This window comes from Pinus tabuliformis, chromosome 2_1 (genome assembly GCF_031772625.1).
Source record: "Pinus tabuliformis cultivar Carrire ecotype Pingquan chromosome 2_1, CPIR1, whole genome shotgun sequence".
In the NCBI taxonomy this organism is placed as follows: domain Eukaryota; kingdom Viridiplantae; phylum Streptophyta; class Pinopsida; order Pinales; family Pinaceae; genus Pinus; species Pinus tabuliformis.
The window spans coordinates 705,979,601-705,997,825 of record NC_142299.1 but is presented as its reverse complement, the minus strand read 5'-3'; the positions used below and the strand labels follow the sequence as shown (position 1 = coordinate 705,997,825).

The window sequence follows — 18,225 nt, the reverse complement described above, 5'->3', positions numbered from 1 at the left end:
TCTCAAAACGAGGCCCCAACGAACCAAGATTTCATAAATTTAGTTTCCTTAACTTCACTACAACAATGTTACCTTGAAGCCAACAATTACTTTAATACCAATTGTTAAACCTGGGAAGAAATTTGCAATAAATGGAGAAGACTCTATAGCACAATAATATTCAACATATAGAACAACCATAGCAAATAAGCCCTAGCGACAACGCAATAGTTTTTCTCACTAGATACAATGACAGATGATTGTCTACCTTCTTGTTTTCTTTGATTTATAAAGAATGACAAACATTAAAAAAACACTATCCCATTTTAGTAAAATACCAATCATATCATGAAATTTAGTTTTTTTTTTTTGTAATTTTTAAAAATTTGGATATATCATTTGATTCAAGTTTTTCTACTTTTATTTACAGGTCATTTTTCAAGGGTCCTATTAAAAATCAAGGCATCATTTCAAGACAATGACAATACATTGCATGATTGGATCAATGGTTCATCCAAAAACCACAATGACTATTGCACATGGCAGGGTGTTACATGTAATAATGCATCTATTGTACAATTGTAAGTTTGGATTTTCTTTTTCCTATATGCTAGCTTGTAAACTTAATATATGTTAAATATGCTATATTGGAAATTAAAAAAGTTGTCATTGGGAGCTTAAGTCTTTTTCTTCTACCCAAAGTTGTTTTAGTTATGATTTTGTGGTTGATATTTTCGTATTTTGTTCCTATTTTTTTGCGTAGGAACCTTCCTCATTTGAATTTGGGTGGAGAAATTTCACCAATTATTGGCCATCTAAAGAGACTAGAAATACTGTAAGTAACTCCATATGTTCAATATACTACTTTTAAGTTTTGGTATTATGTGCATTTAAGATGATTATTATGGTTTACCATGCAGTGTTACTTAGCAACACTTTATAACCCATGTTGACCTTGGTTTATTAACTATATTATGTATGCAGTGACTTGGAAGGAAATGCTCTCTCTGGACAAATTCCTAATGAGATTGGTGATTTATTTGTTTTAAACTACTTGTGAGTTTTTCTTTCTCATCTTGCATCTGTGATCCTAAAATTCCGACTCATTTTTTATTATTAATAATCTTATGAAGTACATGATTACATGTAAGGATTTGTAAAAATATTTAACAGATTATGTTTGTTTACTTAAATTAAAATTACTTTCAATACAACTTGTCTATTTACAAGAAATTCTATGAATGGATATTATTGAAGCCATTTTAACATATACTTTTAAATTGGAAATGGTAATTGATTCAGTTCACCTATCAATTCAAGTTTTCAACCATAGCCAAAAAACTTGGATTGGTGAAATATCAAAGAACTAGTCTTTTAAAAAATACGTGAAATAATTAATTTTTAATAAAAAAGAATTATTCTTAAAATTTCAAACCATAATTCATCAAAATAATTTTTAAAATTTCAAACCATAATTCCTCAACAAGATTAGAACTTAGATGTTGAGTGTTTGAAGTGCCAAGTTAACGGATTCTCAATTCTAACTCAAGGCAATCAATTATTAGAGCTTAACAACAACAAACTACTATGAAAAAGACACTTGTGATGAGATTAAGACAACAATTGTAAATCAATATAGATCCAAGAAACAACAAGCCTATGATAAACAAAGATGCTCAATGAGATGCCCAATAGTTTGCCTAATGTAAATCATGAGTTTAGCCCACTTGGAAATGCAGTATTAAAAAAAAATTCAGATCTGATTCACTTTAAGAAAATTTGTGAACAATGATACGTCAATGTTACAACAAGTACCAAAACATGCCTAAAACTTAAAAATAACTTGCCAAACTAAAAATTTTGATTTTTTAAGATATTTAAGGTATGATATTAAGAAAATATCAGATCTGATTTAGTAATTATGCAGATAATTTTCAGCAAGTTAAAATTTAGATCCAAGCTAGATACTCAATGCCCAAGTGGCCAAATTTCTAGAAAAATCAAATTATGCAAATTTAGAGTATTTTGATCTATTGAATGTGTTTCTTAGGGCTTTAAGTCACTTTTACAAATCATAATTTATAGCTGTAATAAAACAATGATAAATGATAAATTAGGGTTTAGAGAGTAAACCCTAGGCCAAAGACCTTGAAAATCACTTTGCCCAAACTTGCCACAATTTTGCAATGAAGTTGCCACTTGCAAATCAAACTTTTTGAGCCCAAAATTATGCAAAACCCACCAAGTATTCAGTCACAAAAAATTTCAAAAATGGCTAACGGCCAAGTTAGGGCTATAAGAGGGTTAAAGGCTCAGGAGAGGACTCAAGAAAGACAATGGCTAAGGAAGAGGGGCCAAAGAATGCTGAAAAGGGGTCAAAAAGGACCAAGAAAGGGAAAATGAAGGGTAAAGGAGAAAGAGAAAGACCAAAGGGCTTGATGTTGGTGAACTAGGGAAAATTAGGGTGTAAAAAGGCCATGGCTAGCCTTTAAGGTAGTTGTCTAGAGCTTAGTAGTGCAGCCGATTGGCCTACGATCCATGGCTAGGCATTTCAAGGCCTAAAACCAAAAACGCTAGGGCTGAAAGGGTAGGCCGAGGCCCCTAGAGGGTATGACCAATGCTAAAAATCCCTAAAAGGATGACACATAGGGAAAAAGGGCTGACACAGGGGGGATAGAGGAGAACATTGGCCTTGGAGAGGCTGGATCTAGGTCTAGGATGGGTAAAACATGAAATCGCAACTTCAGAAAAATTTAATTCCTTCAGATCTACAATTCTGCTCAATTTCTTCAATAACTGGCCCTACAAAAAATTTTAGATACTAGATCCTACCCTCAAGGGCCTAGATCTAACTCTATTCTAGCTTTCTCCACTAGATCTCACCAGCACAAACATATTTACAAATACTCAAAACCCCAATATATACAAAAAATCTAAAAACCCCAATTAGCAAAAATAATATACAAAAGTTATTTTACAAATATACAATGCTTGAAAATTTTGGAGAAATAATTTTTTTATGGAATTTTTCTTTGATAAATAGCTAATAATACTTTGAAAAATTAATGCACACTATAGGCTTAGCAAGTTAAATCAGCCACATAAATATTTGGATTCAAAACAAGATCGGTTCATGCCCAGAGTTTGTGAACTTGGAGACCAAGGACTGGGAACTTACAAACACTATATGTATTTCTCAAGAAAAATTGTTAGACATATGGTGAATCAAATCATCTAAAATAAACCCAAAATCTATTAATAGAATGATGTTATCCCTGTCTAATGAAAAACAAATTTTAACATTAATCAACACAATATAGGAGAGACCATACCCAACGCATACCACAAATCTATGAACATTGAATACCTTGAATTGCACCCGAAAGTCTTTATTATGATTCAAATAAACATTCCCAATGGGACAATATTGTTACATCAATGCTTTTGCAACAATTTCTTAGCGAGACATCAGATGAATTTGACACACAAATGACTCTCTATATAGAGATAAATCCTCCAAGTGGAAAAATAACAACTAGTTGGCTTGATCCTTGTCAAAATAACCTTGGTCATCGAAAAACACTTCATAATCTTTTAATCTTAGCCATTGAATTTTTATTTTTAAGGAATTTTCGAAATTTTATTTTGATCCATTTTTTATTAGTTCAAAATTAATTATTTTGAGTTAATTTCCTAAAAAAATTGACTGACTTAACCACCAAGGACCAAGGGCTCAATTTTTCTTGAAATTTCCAATATTCCCTTGGTGGGGGCCTCCAAAAATTAATTTCTTTGATACACACGAATTTTTCCACTTGGAGAATTTAATTTCTCTAAGAATTTTAATTTTAAGTCTAATTGATTAATTTTTTGTCTTAGGATTAATTTTATTTTTGCCAGAAAAATTAATTAATTGACACATGAGGGGATTTAATATTTTTTCCACCTCTAATATTTTAGCTATGGTGTCTAAGTATGAGGAACCATGAATTAAAATATTTTTTACATAAGATTTTTACAAATTCAACCCTCAAAGGGGGAATACCCGTTCGATTTAGACCCTTAAATTATATACCCAATTCTGCGACACAATATGATCTAGTAAACCAAGTGATTTTTAATCAAATAATTTAGCCAACTAGGTTAAATTATTGCCAAATCATTTTTACATAGGACTCGACTAAAACACTAGGACTCACCTAATATTTTGACAAAAATTCAACCCTAACTTTGGGGTGAGGTTGGAGGGAAAAACTTTGTCGAACTATCTACGTTTAGAAACACAAATGAGTCAGTGAGACGAGAAACACCCTAAGATGAAACTTTCCACTAAAATAATAGGATTACCTAGGTTGTTAGATACATTCATGGTCTTACTAGCATCATTTACATTACAAAATTGTAGAATGGGTTAACAATGACACAAATAAACTATTGAAAGATGATTTGATCAATTGAATAATTTTTGGCTGTCATGTCCCTTCTCAAATGTATTAGTCACGGCCCACGGGGTGATGCTACACAACTTTGGCATCATTTTTGGCTTAGGAGGAGGACTCCACACGTAGAACTTAGGAACTATAGGCAATTCAACTTTATTTCTGGCAGCTAGTGGAATGTGGGGGCCACCCACATGAATAATTCGAACTTGGCCAAGGAATGCATTGGAGGGAATTGAATTAGTGGAAGGAGGGGCCCACAAGAGGCTAAGGGGACCCAAAGTGATAAAAGAGGAAGGAGCTCTCATTTTGGAGCATTCTGATCATTTGACAAACAAACTTGCCTTTGTACGCTCTATTGCTTAACGAGTCTACCAGCTATTTAGCCACGAGTCTTCCGCAGAGGACATTCAACCTCTACTTCGGGGGACTATCCATGCCGGCCCTAGGGAGGCTGTTTCACAGAGATTGCAAGAGTTCCAACATCGACATACATTCCATCTAGCCATGCAGAGGGGAGACTGCGTACTTTCTGGGTAGCTAGAAACACGAAGAAGAGGTTTGAGCCAACCGGGAAGTCCCTAGCTTGTTGGGAGTTCTGGGAGCAGGAAAGGTAGTGGGTTGAGGACATTTTCTTTGATTTTTGCAGCCAACCAGTCAGTGATTACAACAGTACGCATTTCTGGGCAGAGGGACTGCACAGAGGCCTCTAGCAGCAAATTCGTGGGGCTTAGGAGAGCAGCCATCCGGGCCAAGGATCATCTAGGGAGCAAGGAATCAATTATCACAGGTGAACTCAACATTTGAGGGGTGTTTCCAGGTGGATTTGTAGGTTGTTTCCTGCAAATCGAATTTGGCAGTAGTAGCTGGAGAGGGGCTCCAAGGAGGCCGAAAATCCAAAATCAAAACCAAAGAAATTCCCTTCTGGGTTTTTCTGGGTTTTGTCCAAGTAGTCTAAGGTTGAAAGGACATAATTTTCTAGGTGGTTTCTAGGCACATTCCAGAAGGTTGAAGTCATCATAACCATAGGTTTACTGGGACAACACAGTGCAGAGAGGTGCAGCGACTGAGCAACCATCACCTCAGCTATTCTATCACCTGGGATTGGTCCAACTTGTCTTTGAGACAAGCCTAAGTGCACCACTTCATTTATATTGTAGATATTGTCTCAGATTTTATAATATATGGCTCAGAATTTTCAGATTTATAGTGTCTTATGGGTGTTTAATGCATGTTTTTAATTTTATGTTGTTGCACTATTTATTTGTTTAGAATATCACTTATATTCCTGTTTAGGAACATTACATTGGCATATCTGTTTCCTTGAACTTTGACAAAAAGTGTGCAATATAGCCTATATCTTGTGTTCACATGATTTTATTATTTTTGATATTTATTTGATGATGATAACATAAACATAATTAAGTAAATAAAACCATAACATCACAGTTAAATGTCATTGTTGGAAATACTGAGAGGGGGGTGAATTATTATTTCTTAGCAATTAACACATTATTGATCCTTCTTAGAGCATTAGTTAATCTTCAGAAATATCATTATTATTCAGCATTAGATAGATAAACCAATAAACAACATCATACAACAATGCAAAAAGATGGAGACAGTAGACACAAGATCTTTTAGGTGGAAAACCCCCTCCAGGTCAAAAACCATCGAATGATTCTTAATAATTGTCTTCTCCCTTTTTAAAGGAAAATAATTACATCAAATTTTCAACGACAACTGAAGGAGGATCCAACCCCCTGATTTATAGTTAACAACTTGTAGGATACTTCTACACCCTAATAACCTACTACAATCAGAAGGACGCCATTGTGAAAAATGTGTAACTAGGTCTGGTCTTCATCAATATGAAATTTACTTTTGATTCTTGAATATTCTAAAATGAAACAAAAATAATTATTGCTATTTTGAAGCATGGGTTTCATGCTCAAGGTCTTTTATTTTAGAGGTCAAACACCCATTGAGTGCTTCTAGGGTTTGTCCTAGGTAAATAAGTCAAAAGAGTCATTGTCATAAGTTGAAGACCCCATCGGGCACATTGTAACTTGTAAAGATAATTAATTTTGTATTTAAAAGTGTCAAAAGACCCTCTAAGACCAATTTGGCCTGACAGCTAAGAAGCCGGCCTATTTTGAGGAGCATTGCTCATGTTAGAAGCCTATATAAATGAAGGAACTCGACCTCCTTTGGACACACATTCATTTTCTCATCATCTAAATGAAGGAAAAGAAGAATAAGGCTAGTAAAGGATAAGAAGGATGAAAGAAGAAGTGTTTTGGGATATTTATCTCTCTCTCTATCTCACACGTGCGGAGAAGGAAGGCTAGGGTTTTACTCCTTAAAGGTCAAAATTCTCAAGTTGCTGGAAAAGGAGCCTAATAGGTCACGTACTAGCCCTAGACAAGGAAGCAAGCCAAGTGAAGTTGCTAGGAGGCCTTGGAAGGCTGAAGTTTTCTCTCACGTGTGGATGCAGTAGCAATTGCAGGGGCTGAAATTTTGGGACCTGCAATAGAAGCTGAAATTCTGAAGTTGGGGGTCGACGTTGTGTTGTTGGAAGAGATTTGACTTGGTTTGACTTGGACAAAGGAAGAACATCATCAAGAAGGTTGGAATTGATCTTGGAAGGGTATTGGTCTTGGTCTAGAGGTCTTAGAATTCGTTAATTGAAGAATCTTCTCAGGCCACAACCTGAAGGTGTCTCTAATCGCCCTGAAGAGCTGGTGGATCGCGTTTCACAATTTTCAGACTGGATCCCCCTGTGCTCTAAATCAATATAAGAATGCTTTATAGAATATAATGTTGTATTTCTCATCTAACACCCGATCACTACACATCACTGATCACTGCTCATCACTTATCACTGCTTATCACTACATACCACTGAAAACTGCACATCACTGTCATTGCTTATCACTGCATATCACTGACAACTGCACATCATGGTCACTATAATACATTACTCATGAATGAATAGTCATCAAGAGCTCATAATTAGATTGCTACATCATTGAATTACTGCCTATACGGGGCACGAAAGAGTAACAATAATAGCTCAAACCAAGGTGCCTCAGGTCATCCCTATTACCTACTCTCAAATCTCTAAAGCTTGGTCCAAAGAGGGCTACTCGCATATGTCTTATCACTTCTGTTTCCGATCACAAGTCATATAGTACTATCCATTTTTCTCGTCAAAAAGATGTACAAAAGGTCATTATGTGTGTCTCAAATCACTAGGTATGTCATGTCACTAAAAGGTATATAAGTCTATGCAAAGTCATGTCAAGTCAGAGTCAAAGTGTCAACTCACTATCATTCATCTATAAGTCAAATCTATGTTTCATGTCTTTATTTCAAGTCAACATGTCGCGTTTGGGAGTCAAGTGATGTCTGTGAAAATTCTATCACTGCAACAACTGATTTACTTTTCCTTCTTATTCCACAATAAGTTATTTATTAATCACTTCAATAAACATTAAAATAAATATTGTTGCAGATATCACACCGTAATACAAAAACAAACATATGCATAAGAATCAACACATTGACATAGCTATTGTGGACTAATGTTCTCGGAAAAACCCAATGTGGGAAAATAGGTGCAGAAAGGGAGGATTTTATTGTTCAGCAATTCTTTAGTACAACAGGGTGCCAAAGTGGCTTACCCAGAGAGAAAAATTTCTCCAGTGCTTATCCAAATCCCAGCGTCAGCTCGACTGACCTCTGTGTGGCTCTCAGACCCTCTGTGTCAGCTTCTACTTGACTGTGTCAGCCCTGGGCCTCTCTGCATCACTCATGCAGGCCTAGTTACTGAATGCACAGTCTCCTGCTGCCTCTGCGTCTGCCTGAGGTGCCCTATGTCTACCTCTCTTGCCTCAACGCTGATCTCTAGTGGCTGATCCCATCTCTCTGTTCCGTATTTGCTGCCTCTTGACTGCTCACTAGACCGTTGGTTCAATTTCTCAACTAACCTCGCTCCAGAAATTGAACTGACTGGTCTCCCTTAGTGTCTTCTCCAAGTGACGCTCAAGCTCCTCTTACACTTTTCTCTTTGACAAATTAATGGCTGAGATTAAGTCCCTAATCAATGGCTAAGATTAGATTTGGCTTGATCCATGACTTTTGGACCTTTCTAACACAGTTTTATATTAATTCATATTAATATTTTATTTTTCCTAAGTTTAGACTTAGGGACTTCATTAAAAATATTAATTATTTTAATATCTCCCAAACTATTTAGAATCTACCCAAACCCTTTCTTGGTATTGGAGATCTCATGTGCCTTAGCCTCTCCACCAAGTTTCATGGCTAGAGCTCATCCGATGCTACCTCAAATCAACACTACCTCTTAGTGAGAACTGTGCTCTAGTAATACTTCTCACTGATTATCACCCTGATCATCTGGCATCAGTCCCTGTGCTGATGCTAAACCTCCCTGCCCAACATCCTTTGCGCTATTGTATCCTCTACTGCTTCCCATGGCTCTGCCATTTCTGCATCTGTACGAACACCCTCTGCATCTGTGCTACTGATGGTCCTTTCTCCCAACATTGCATCCGCATTGCAACTCCCTATTTATCCATGTTGCTATCACTCCCATCTCTACTTCTGAAATGGGTTCTTTACCATCCCCATATTTTCCCTGAAGTGGTCAAACTTTGTCTTTCCAAGGGCCTTGGTGAGGATATCTGCCACCTTGTAGCTCAAATGTACAGCTCCTCGTTGGACATAGTCTCTGACAAAGTGACACCAGATATCAATATGCTTCGACCTATAATGAAACACTAGATTCTCAAAGAGCTTGATGAAACTTTGATTATCTCACATGATCCTGGTCGCCTCCATATTCCTTTTGAATAGGTTCACCAGAAGTTTTCTAAGCCATATGGCCTCACATGAACCTGTGCTTGTTTCCATATATTCTGCCTAAGATGAGCTCAGAGCCACAGACTTTTGTTTCCTACTGCACCAGGAGGTCATTCCTAACCCAATGTTGAAACTGTACCCAGAGGTTCTTTTCTGATCCATTGAACTTGCTGCCCAATCTGCATCAGTAAATCCACTCAACCTGATATCCTTACCCTTGGTGTACAAGAGCCCATAATCGACTGTTCCCTATAAATACCTGAGAACGTGTTTGGTTGTTGCCCAGTGTGCCCTCTTTGGTTCCACCATGAGCTGACTAGGGTGTTGATAGCATAGCAAATGTCTGGCTTGGTATTGACCAGATACATCAGGGACCCTATGAACTACTTGTACAGGGTGGGATCGACATCCTTGTCTTCTGATGCATTAATCTTCTTCTAGTTGGTGATCATTGGCATAGCCATAGGTATATAGTCCCCCATCCCAAATATTTTTAGGATTTCTGTAGCATACCTCCCTTGCCCAAGGAAGGTTTCTCCTTTCCGTTTCCAAAATTCCAACCCTTGGAAGTAGTGCGTTTGTCCCAAATCCTTCATATCGAATTCAGTGGTTCGATTCTTCTTGCAGTCCCTAATGAGTTCGGATGATCCTGTCAGAAAGAGATCATCCACATATAATACTAAGATTAGTGGCTCGTTCTCTACAACTAAATAGTAGAGATTCAGATCCGCGTCACTCTTGACAAATCCCATCTTCTACAAGTAGCCATCTATTCGACCATACCATGCTCTCGGTGCCTGCTTCAGCCCATACAAGGCTTTCTTCAATCTGCATACATGAGACTTCTTCTCATGAGTTTCATAGCCCTTTGGTTTTTCAATGTATACCTCTTCTTCTATTACCCCGTTTAGAAATGTCGTTTTGACATCCATCTGATGGATCTCCCATCCCATCTAGGCAGTAAGAGATATCACGGTCCTAATAGATGTATACCTGGCTACCGGGGAGAAGGTCTCCTCATAGTCAATCCCTTCCTTTTGAGCGTACCCCTTAGCCACAAACCTCGCCTTGTATTTCTCAACACTTCCATTTGCAGCATATTTGATCTTGTAGATCCATCTTGAACCTACCACTGATCTGTCTTGAGGCCTTGACACCACCTCCCAAACATCGTTCACCATTATGGAGTTATACTCCTCTACTGTCACATCTAGCCAAACCTGATTTGAGCTGCCTCCTTGAAATTGGCATGCTCTACATCTTGAGGTACTAACACTTAATAACTATCTGGTTGTTTTTGCTCCCTCTTATTGTTTCTTGGCACATTAATGAAGTCCTCTGCGTCTCGCAGAATATGATGAATTTCCCTGCTGGTTCTTCCTCTGCCAGCAAGTGCTTCTATCTGCTCCTCCTCCTCATCCTGAGAATCTTCCTGACCTGAGGAAGAATTCTTCCCTTCTGTTAGTTGAAGAGGCATAGCCAATGGATCCTCTTTCAACCGTTCCTCGGAATGCATCTCGTGAGATCTTCTAAAAGCCTTGTCCTCCATGAACTTTACATCTCGACGTACTACTACCTTTCTTCTCCCTCGAAGATAGTTTCTATATGCCTTAGCATTCTTGTTATATCCCACTAGATATCCCTTTTTCGCGGTCTGATCTAGCTTTTCCTCTTTTCTTCGGGTATGCGGAAATATGCTAGACTCCCAAATATCCTGAATGATTGACTTCAGGGGTCTTCCCTATGAAGACTTTCTCTGGAGTAATCTTGCCTAATGCCCGATTAGGAGTCCTGATCTGAACATAGACTGTTGTGTTGCATGCTTCTGCCCACAAGAATTTTGGCATATCCTGATCATACATCATGGCCCTAGCTACTTCTACAATAGTCTTGTTCTTTCTTTCTGCTAACCCATTCTGCTTCAGATTGTAGGGAGTTGTCCACTCTCTTCTGATGACCTCATTAGCACAAAAATCAGTGAATTCCTTATCGAAATATTCTCCACTATTATCTGCGAGCAAAATTTTTATTTTCTTCCCAGTCAGATTCTCCACCAGAGCCTTGAACTACTTGAATCGAAAAAAAACCTCATTCTTGGTTTTCAGAAAATAAATCCAAGTTTTCCTTGAGTGGTCATCAATGAAGGTAAGTAAATACTCGGCACCACTGAGAGCTTTGACGAACATAGGTCCGCAGATATCTGAGTGTATCAATCCTAGTACACTCTTGGCCTTGTGTTTGCTCCTAGGAAATGTTGCCTTGGCATGCGTTCCTAGAGAACATCCCCTGCATACATCATCTCGTTTCATACTCAAATCTGGAACTCCTATTACAGTGCTTCTGAGAATTCTCAGAGCTCCATGGTGCAAGTGACCCATCCTTTAAGTCCTTGTCTCCATGACTTCCTATTAGTGCCCTTGGTGATTCTAGTTGTAATGTATACAACCTATTACTTTTGATCCTGATCTACACTTTCTTTTTCTAGCTCGGGTGTTTGACGTATACCTTTTCCTTGATGAAGTAGACATCATAGCCCTTGCCTTATAGTTGAGACGTAGAAAGTAAGTTCATCACCAATCTTGGTACATGCAACACATTTGTAGCAAGGAACCGTTCTCCTAATTCTGTCTAAAAAACTATGGTACCCTTCCCTACTGGAGTACGGTTTTATTTGTTCCCATGGTGATATGAAAGTTCATATTCTCTTCCCGATATTCTAAAAAACACTCCTTGATTCTCATCATATGCCACAAGGCACCACTGTCTATATAACATACTTTTGATGATGCAACACTAGTCATACACGCCACTTCTTCTTCCATCTTGGAAGCTAACATAAAGAAATCGAAATCTCTCTCTTGTGCAATCTTTTGAAAATCTGTGTGAGTCCCTTGACGTGGATGCCTCTATATCGTGGTCTTGACCCATAACTGATTTTCCTTTCCTATCTCTGATTACTTGCTCTGATACCATGTGAAAATTCTATCACTGCAACAACTGATTTACTTTTCCTACTTATTCCACAATAAATTATTTATGAAATCACTTCAATAAACATTAAAATAAATATTGTTGCAGATATCAGACGGTAATACAGAAAAAAAAATATGCACAAGAATCAACACATTGACACAATTATTTTGGACTAATGTCCCCAAAAAAACCCAATGTGGGAAAATTGGTGCAACAAGGGAGGATTTTATTATTCAACAATTCTTCAATACAATAGGGTGCCAAACTGGCTTACCCAGAGAGAAAAATTCTCCAGTGCTTCTCCCAATCCCAGTGTCAGCCCGGATGACCTATGCATGGCTCTCAGACCCTCTACATTAGCTTCCGCTTGACTGTGTTAGCCTTGGGCCTCTCTCCGTCACTCATGCAGGCCCAATTAATGACTGCACAGTCTCCTGCTGCCTCTGCGTCTGCCTGAAGTGCCCTGCGTCTGCCTCTCCTGCCTCAGCGCTGATCTCTAGTGGCTGATCCCATCTCTTTGTTCCATACGTGCTACTTCCTGACTACTCACCAGACCACTGGTTCAATTTCTCAGCTAACCCCGCTCTAGAAATTGAGCTGACTGGTCTCCCTCGGTGTCTTCTCCAAGTGACCCTCAAGCCTCCTCTTATACTTTTCTTGTTGACAAATCAACGGTCGAGATTAAGTCCCTAATCAATGGTTAAGGTTAGATCTAGCTTGATCCATGACTTTTGGACCATTCTACCATAGTTTTATATTAATTCACATTAATATTTTATTTTCCCTAAGTTTAGACTTAGGGACTTCATTAAATATATTATTTATTTTAATATCTCCCAAACTATTTAGAATATGCCCAAACCCTTTCTGGGTATTGGTTATTTCATGTGCCTTAGCCTTTCCACCAATTTTCATGGCTAGAGCACATCCGATGCTACCTCAAATCAACAATGTCTAGGTGTCAAGTTTATACTATTGATTTGTGGCAGCGTTGGATGTGCTTTAGCCATGAAAATTGGTGGAGAGGCTAAGGCACATAAGATCTCCAAGACCCAGAAATCACTAGGGGAAATTCCACCAAGTTGGAGAGATATTAAAATAATAATTGGTGGAGAGGCTAAGGCACATAATATCTACAAGACCCAGAAATCGTTAGGGGAAATTCCACCAAGTTGGAGAGATATTAAAATAGTTAATATTTTTAATGGGGTTTCTAAGTCTAAACTTAGGAAAATTAAAATATTAATGTGTATTATTATAAAACTAGGTGAGAATATTCTAAATGACATGGATCAATCCAAATCTAATCTTAGTCATTGATTAGGGACTTAATCTCAGTCGTTAAAGACTCAACAGGAAAAGTATAAGAGGAGGCTTGAGGGTCAGTTGGAGATACACCAAAATTGGTCAGTGGGTTTGATTTTCTGGAGCAGGGTTTGCTAAGAGAATTAAACCAGTGATTTGTTGCAGCAAAGGGCAGTTCAGCATGAGGCTAAAAATACATAGCAGATAGGAAAAGATAGTACCTGAGAGAGAGCAAAGCTTGGAGAGGTTGACACAGAGGCAGCTGGGAGCTAAGCAAAGGCTAAAGAGGCCAACGTGGGTGACGTAGAGGGTTTGAGAGCTAACATAGAGAGCCAAGGGGCTGACGCAGAGGCTTCAGTAGCTATGCAAAGCCTAGCAGAGCTCACACAGGGCCAAGAGGTAGCGTAGGGAGATTTTCGTGGGGCAGACTAAGTGCTGGTGAGCTGGGAAGGTGACGCAGTCCCACATAGTGACATAGCGCAATAGAGAAGCTTGGAGCATCTTTCGTTGTCTAGCTAAGGAGCTTCCATTGTTGCTATGGGATCATTCATTCGGTGATTGATCAGCCGGAACATCTGTCTCTGAGGAGAGGTACTACTACCGAGGGCATCCTCTGTTGGGTGAGCCATTTCAGGGACCTTAGTTGTATTTAGAAATTGCATAATAATGAAATCCTCATATCTGCTACACTGGTTTTCCCGCATTGAGTTTTTTCGAGGACGATTGTCCAAAAATAATGATGTCCCTTGTGCATTTGTCTCATTTATTTCAGTTGTTGATCTGTATATTTGTTAAGGCTGCATTTGTGTTTATTTTCAGTATTTATATTTATAAATAACTTTTTAATGAGAAGAACAAGTAGGAGAAAATAAACCAGATAATGCAGTAAGGATTTCTAACGTGTCAGACCTAGAAATTTCAACATGGTACCAGAGCATTGTAGATCATAGGAGAACTGAAGGAACCAGTAGTAATCTGGAGAATTTGCAACAGTAACAGTTGTCCCGAGAGACAACGTTGTTCCAGAGTGGAAGTAGTAGATAAGAAGTGATGTAGAGGGCCTACGTCATCATTTCAAGCCAGGAGGAGGATCAACGCGGAGGCAGAGAGGCAGATTAGACCTACATAGTGCCCAATCATCTTTCTCAACTAGGAAGGATCAATGTTGTGGCTAGGAGGAACAGATTCTGTCGTTGCTAGGATTGCGCAGAGCCTGAAAGGCTCTACTTCTTTAGTTTTCAGGGCTTGGGGGAGCTATTGGCAAATTTTGATTGAGAAGATGGTGAGGTGTTGTTTTTGTCAGTGTAGAACAATACCTAAGGGGACAGAACCAAGGTAGAGGGAGTTGCTACCTTGATGGATTTTTAGCCAAGAAATCCAAATTTGAGTTGCAATTGCAAGGAGGATTGGAGAGGAGTGGTTTGACATTTGGCAGGAGGATTTCCAGTAAGGAAATCAGGACTTAGAGGGAGATTTCTAGGAGGGGATTTGAAACTCAGAGGGAGTCTAGAAGAGGAGCTGAAATGGCAGTGAACAGATTGAGGGATCAAGAAAGGTTGGACGGGGTATCCAACTTTGTCGTCTGGGAGGCCAGGCTCCTAGCAGTCCTGGATCGACATCGCATCAAGGACTTTGCCTTGAGAACCATGGATATCCCAGTTGACCCAGCTGAGAATGAGAAGTATGAGGATGCAATGGCGAGGGCAAAGTGCATGATCCTAGACGAGGTCAAAGATCGTGTCATACCACATATTTCTGAAACGAACACAACAAAGGAGATGTGGGACACTTTGATGACCTTGTATCAGGGAACTTTCGTGCAGCGGAAGATGCTATTGGAGAACCAACTGCAGTCATATTAGATGTAGAAGGGAGAACAGATAGATCCATTCATTGTCAAGTTGCAGGAATTCATGACCAACTTACTTCCGTGGGGTCTACACTGGATCCCAAATTTATGGTTAGACTGCCCTGAATGCAGTCCCTAAGGAGTGGGAGACATTTGTCCAAAGTATTCTGGGCAGGGCTACTCTTTCAGGATGGAAGGAGATGTGGGCAGCTCTCCACCAAGAAGAGATCAAGAGGATGACCAAGGTGGGGAGTAGTGGCAAGGGAGGTCGAATCAAGAAAGAGGAAGAGGAGGATGCAGCTCTAACATCTGCGAGACGACAAGGGAAGAGGAAGAAGAAGGACATGTGCAAGGTGAAGTGCTTCCACTGTGGGGAGCTAGGACATTATGCATCCTAGTGTCCTAGGAAGAAAAACAAGGGAGAGGCTTCTGATTCTAAGGTAGCTCCACCTAAGGCGGAGAAAGAGGTCGAGACTGATGACGACTGTGCCATGAGTTCTCATGCACCTCTAGAGAAGAGGTGGGGAGACATCGAGTTGTAGTCAGGAGGACTACATACTAGGGGCAGGATCCTTGAGGTGCCCAAACTCTTGGATCACAACCGGATACGGGAGCCCTTAAATACAATAGCATGATGACAGGTGTTGGGTAGAGCAAGGTGTGATGGAGTGGCAAGGTAGTGCTAGAGAGCAGAAGTTTGTAGTAGAGTAGTAGAGGTTGTAGCAACACGAGAGGCACAGAAGAGGTTGCAACAGTGCAGTGGCAGCAGAGGGAGCACAGGATAGTAGCAGAGGTGTCTTCAACATTACGAGGCTTCTAGACTAACCAGGATGTCAGTGTCTGGGTGAAGTCAATTACTTACTTCTCGATCACTGATTTGCAGTGCAGTAGTTAGCAATGGCAGTGCTATGGGCAACAAGTTGAGAGGGAGCTCTAGTACAGATGTATTAGTGGCAGTGGCAGTGTCATGGGCAGCAGTATAGAAAGCAGAAGTGTAGATGATGTGAGGTAGCAGTCCAAGCATCAGCACAGGTATCGGTGTGAAGGATCAATGTGATGTTTCTATGGTGAAGCATTACTAGAGCACATTCCTTGCTAAGAGGGAGTGTTGATTTGTGGTAGCATTGGATGTGATCTAGCCATGACAATTGGTGGAGATGCTAAGGCACATAAGATCTCCAAGACCCATAAAACATTTGGAGAAATTCCACCCGGTTGGAGAGATATTAATATAATTATTATTTTTAATGGGGTTCCTAAGTCTAAACTTAGGAAAATTAAAATATTAATGGGTATTAATATAAAACTAGGTGAGAATGTTTTAAATGACATGGATCAAGCCAAATCTAATCGTATCCGCTGATTAGGGACTTAATCTCGGTCGTTGAAGACTCAACATGAAAAGTATAAGAGGAAGCTTGAGGTTCAGTTGGAGATACACCAAAATTGATTAGTTAGTTCGATTTTTTGGGGTGGGGTTTGCTGAGAGAATTGAACCAGTGATCTGTTGCAGTGAGGGGCAGTTCGGAATGAGGCCAAGAATACATAGTAGAGAGACAGAGATAGTACTATAGAGAGAATGTAGAACCTAGAGAGGCTGATATAGAGGAAGTTGGGAGCTACGCAGAGGCTGAAGAGGCCAGCGTGGGTGATGCAGAGGGTCTAAGAGCTTATGCAGAGAGCCAAGGGGCTAATGCAAAGGCTAGAAGAGCTAACAAAAGGCCAAGAGGCAGGGCCGAGAGATTTTTGTGTGGCAAACTGAGTGTTGGTAAACTGGGAAGGGTGACGCTGAGCAGTAGAGAAGCTTGGAGTAGCTTTCGTTGTCTAGCTAAGGAGCTGCCATTGCTGCTGAGGGATCATTCATCCGGTGATTGATTAGCCGAAATATCTATCTCCAAGGAGAGGTGCTACTACCGAGGGCATTCTCTCTTGGGTGAGCCATTTCTAGAACCCTAGTTTTATTCAGAAACTGCATAATAATAAAACCCTCATATCTGCTGCACTGGTTTTCCCGCATTGGGTTTTTCCGGAGATGACTGTCCAAAAATAACGTGTGTCCTTTGTGCGTTTGTCTCAATTATTTTAGTTTCTGATTTGTATATGTTTTAAGGCTGCATTTGTGTTTATTTTCAGTATTTATATTTATAAATAACTTGTTACTGAAAAGAACAATTAGGAGAAAATAAACCAGATAATGCAGTAGGGATTTCTAACATGTCAGACTTTGAAATTTCAACATATACATACACAAGAACTACTATCACATCAGATGTGACTAACACCAAGATATATAGTCACATCACTTGTTAACACTATATCTCAAGTTATTGTTGTAATGACCTTGGTTATCTTACAACATATGTAGAGATTTAGTAGTGACCTTGGTCATCTTGCAAGCATGTGGATATTGTCTTAGTGAGTGTGAAGTCATGTATATAATGTAAATATCACCTTACATCACATGGTTAATGTCAATATTTAGCTCAATAATTTTTATTACGTTTGATATATGTACTTAAGTGCTGCAAGTCAATTCTTTTATCAATTATTAGGATTTGTTATAAAAGAGTATATCCTAGACACCACATTACTTGAAATACTAGGATATACTAAATCCCTATATTCGTAAGCATTGGCATTCTTATAGCTTGGGATATCATGTTGTTAACGATACAAGGGCAAAAAGTGATGTGTTCTAAGTGTTTTATTTATAATTGTTGTGGTTATAAAGGCTTAATGGGTAGACCTAAGAAATGGGGTGCCTGTAATATTCCTAAGGGAAAATTAACATTG

General features: G+C 39.0%; 1 protein-coding gene across 1 annotated transcript in view; it reads left to right on the top strand.

Annotated features, from left to right (window-relative positions):
• The first annotated feature begins 228 nt into the window (after positions 1-228).
• LOC149202535 (uncharacterized) overlaps positions 229-18,225 on the top strand; it is a 248,085-nt gene continuing 230,088 nt past the window's right edge. Inside the window, exons 1-4 of the mRNA XM_089401620.1 lie at positions 229-241; positions 410-560; positions 743-814; positions 964-1,035. Coding sequence (XP_089257746.1) covers positions 229-241; positions 410-560; positions 743-814; positions 964-1,035 — 308 coding nt within the window. The remainder of the gene's footprint in view (positions 242-409; positions 561-742; positions 815-963; positions 1,036-18,225) is intronic.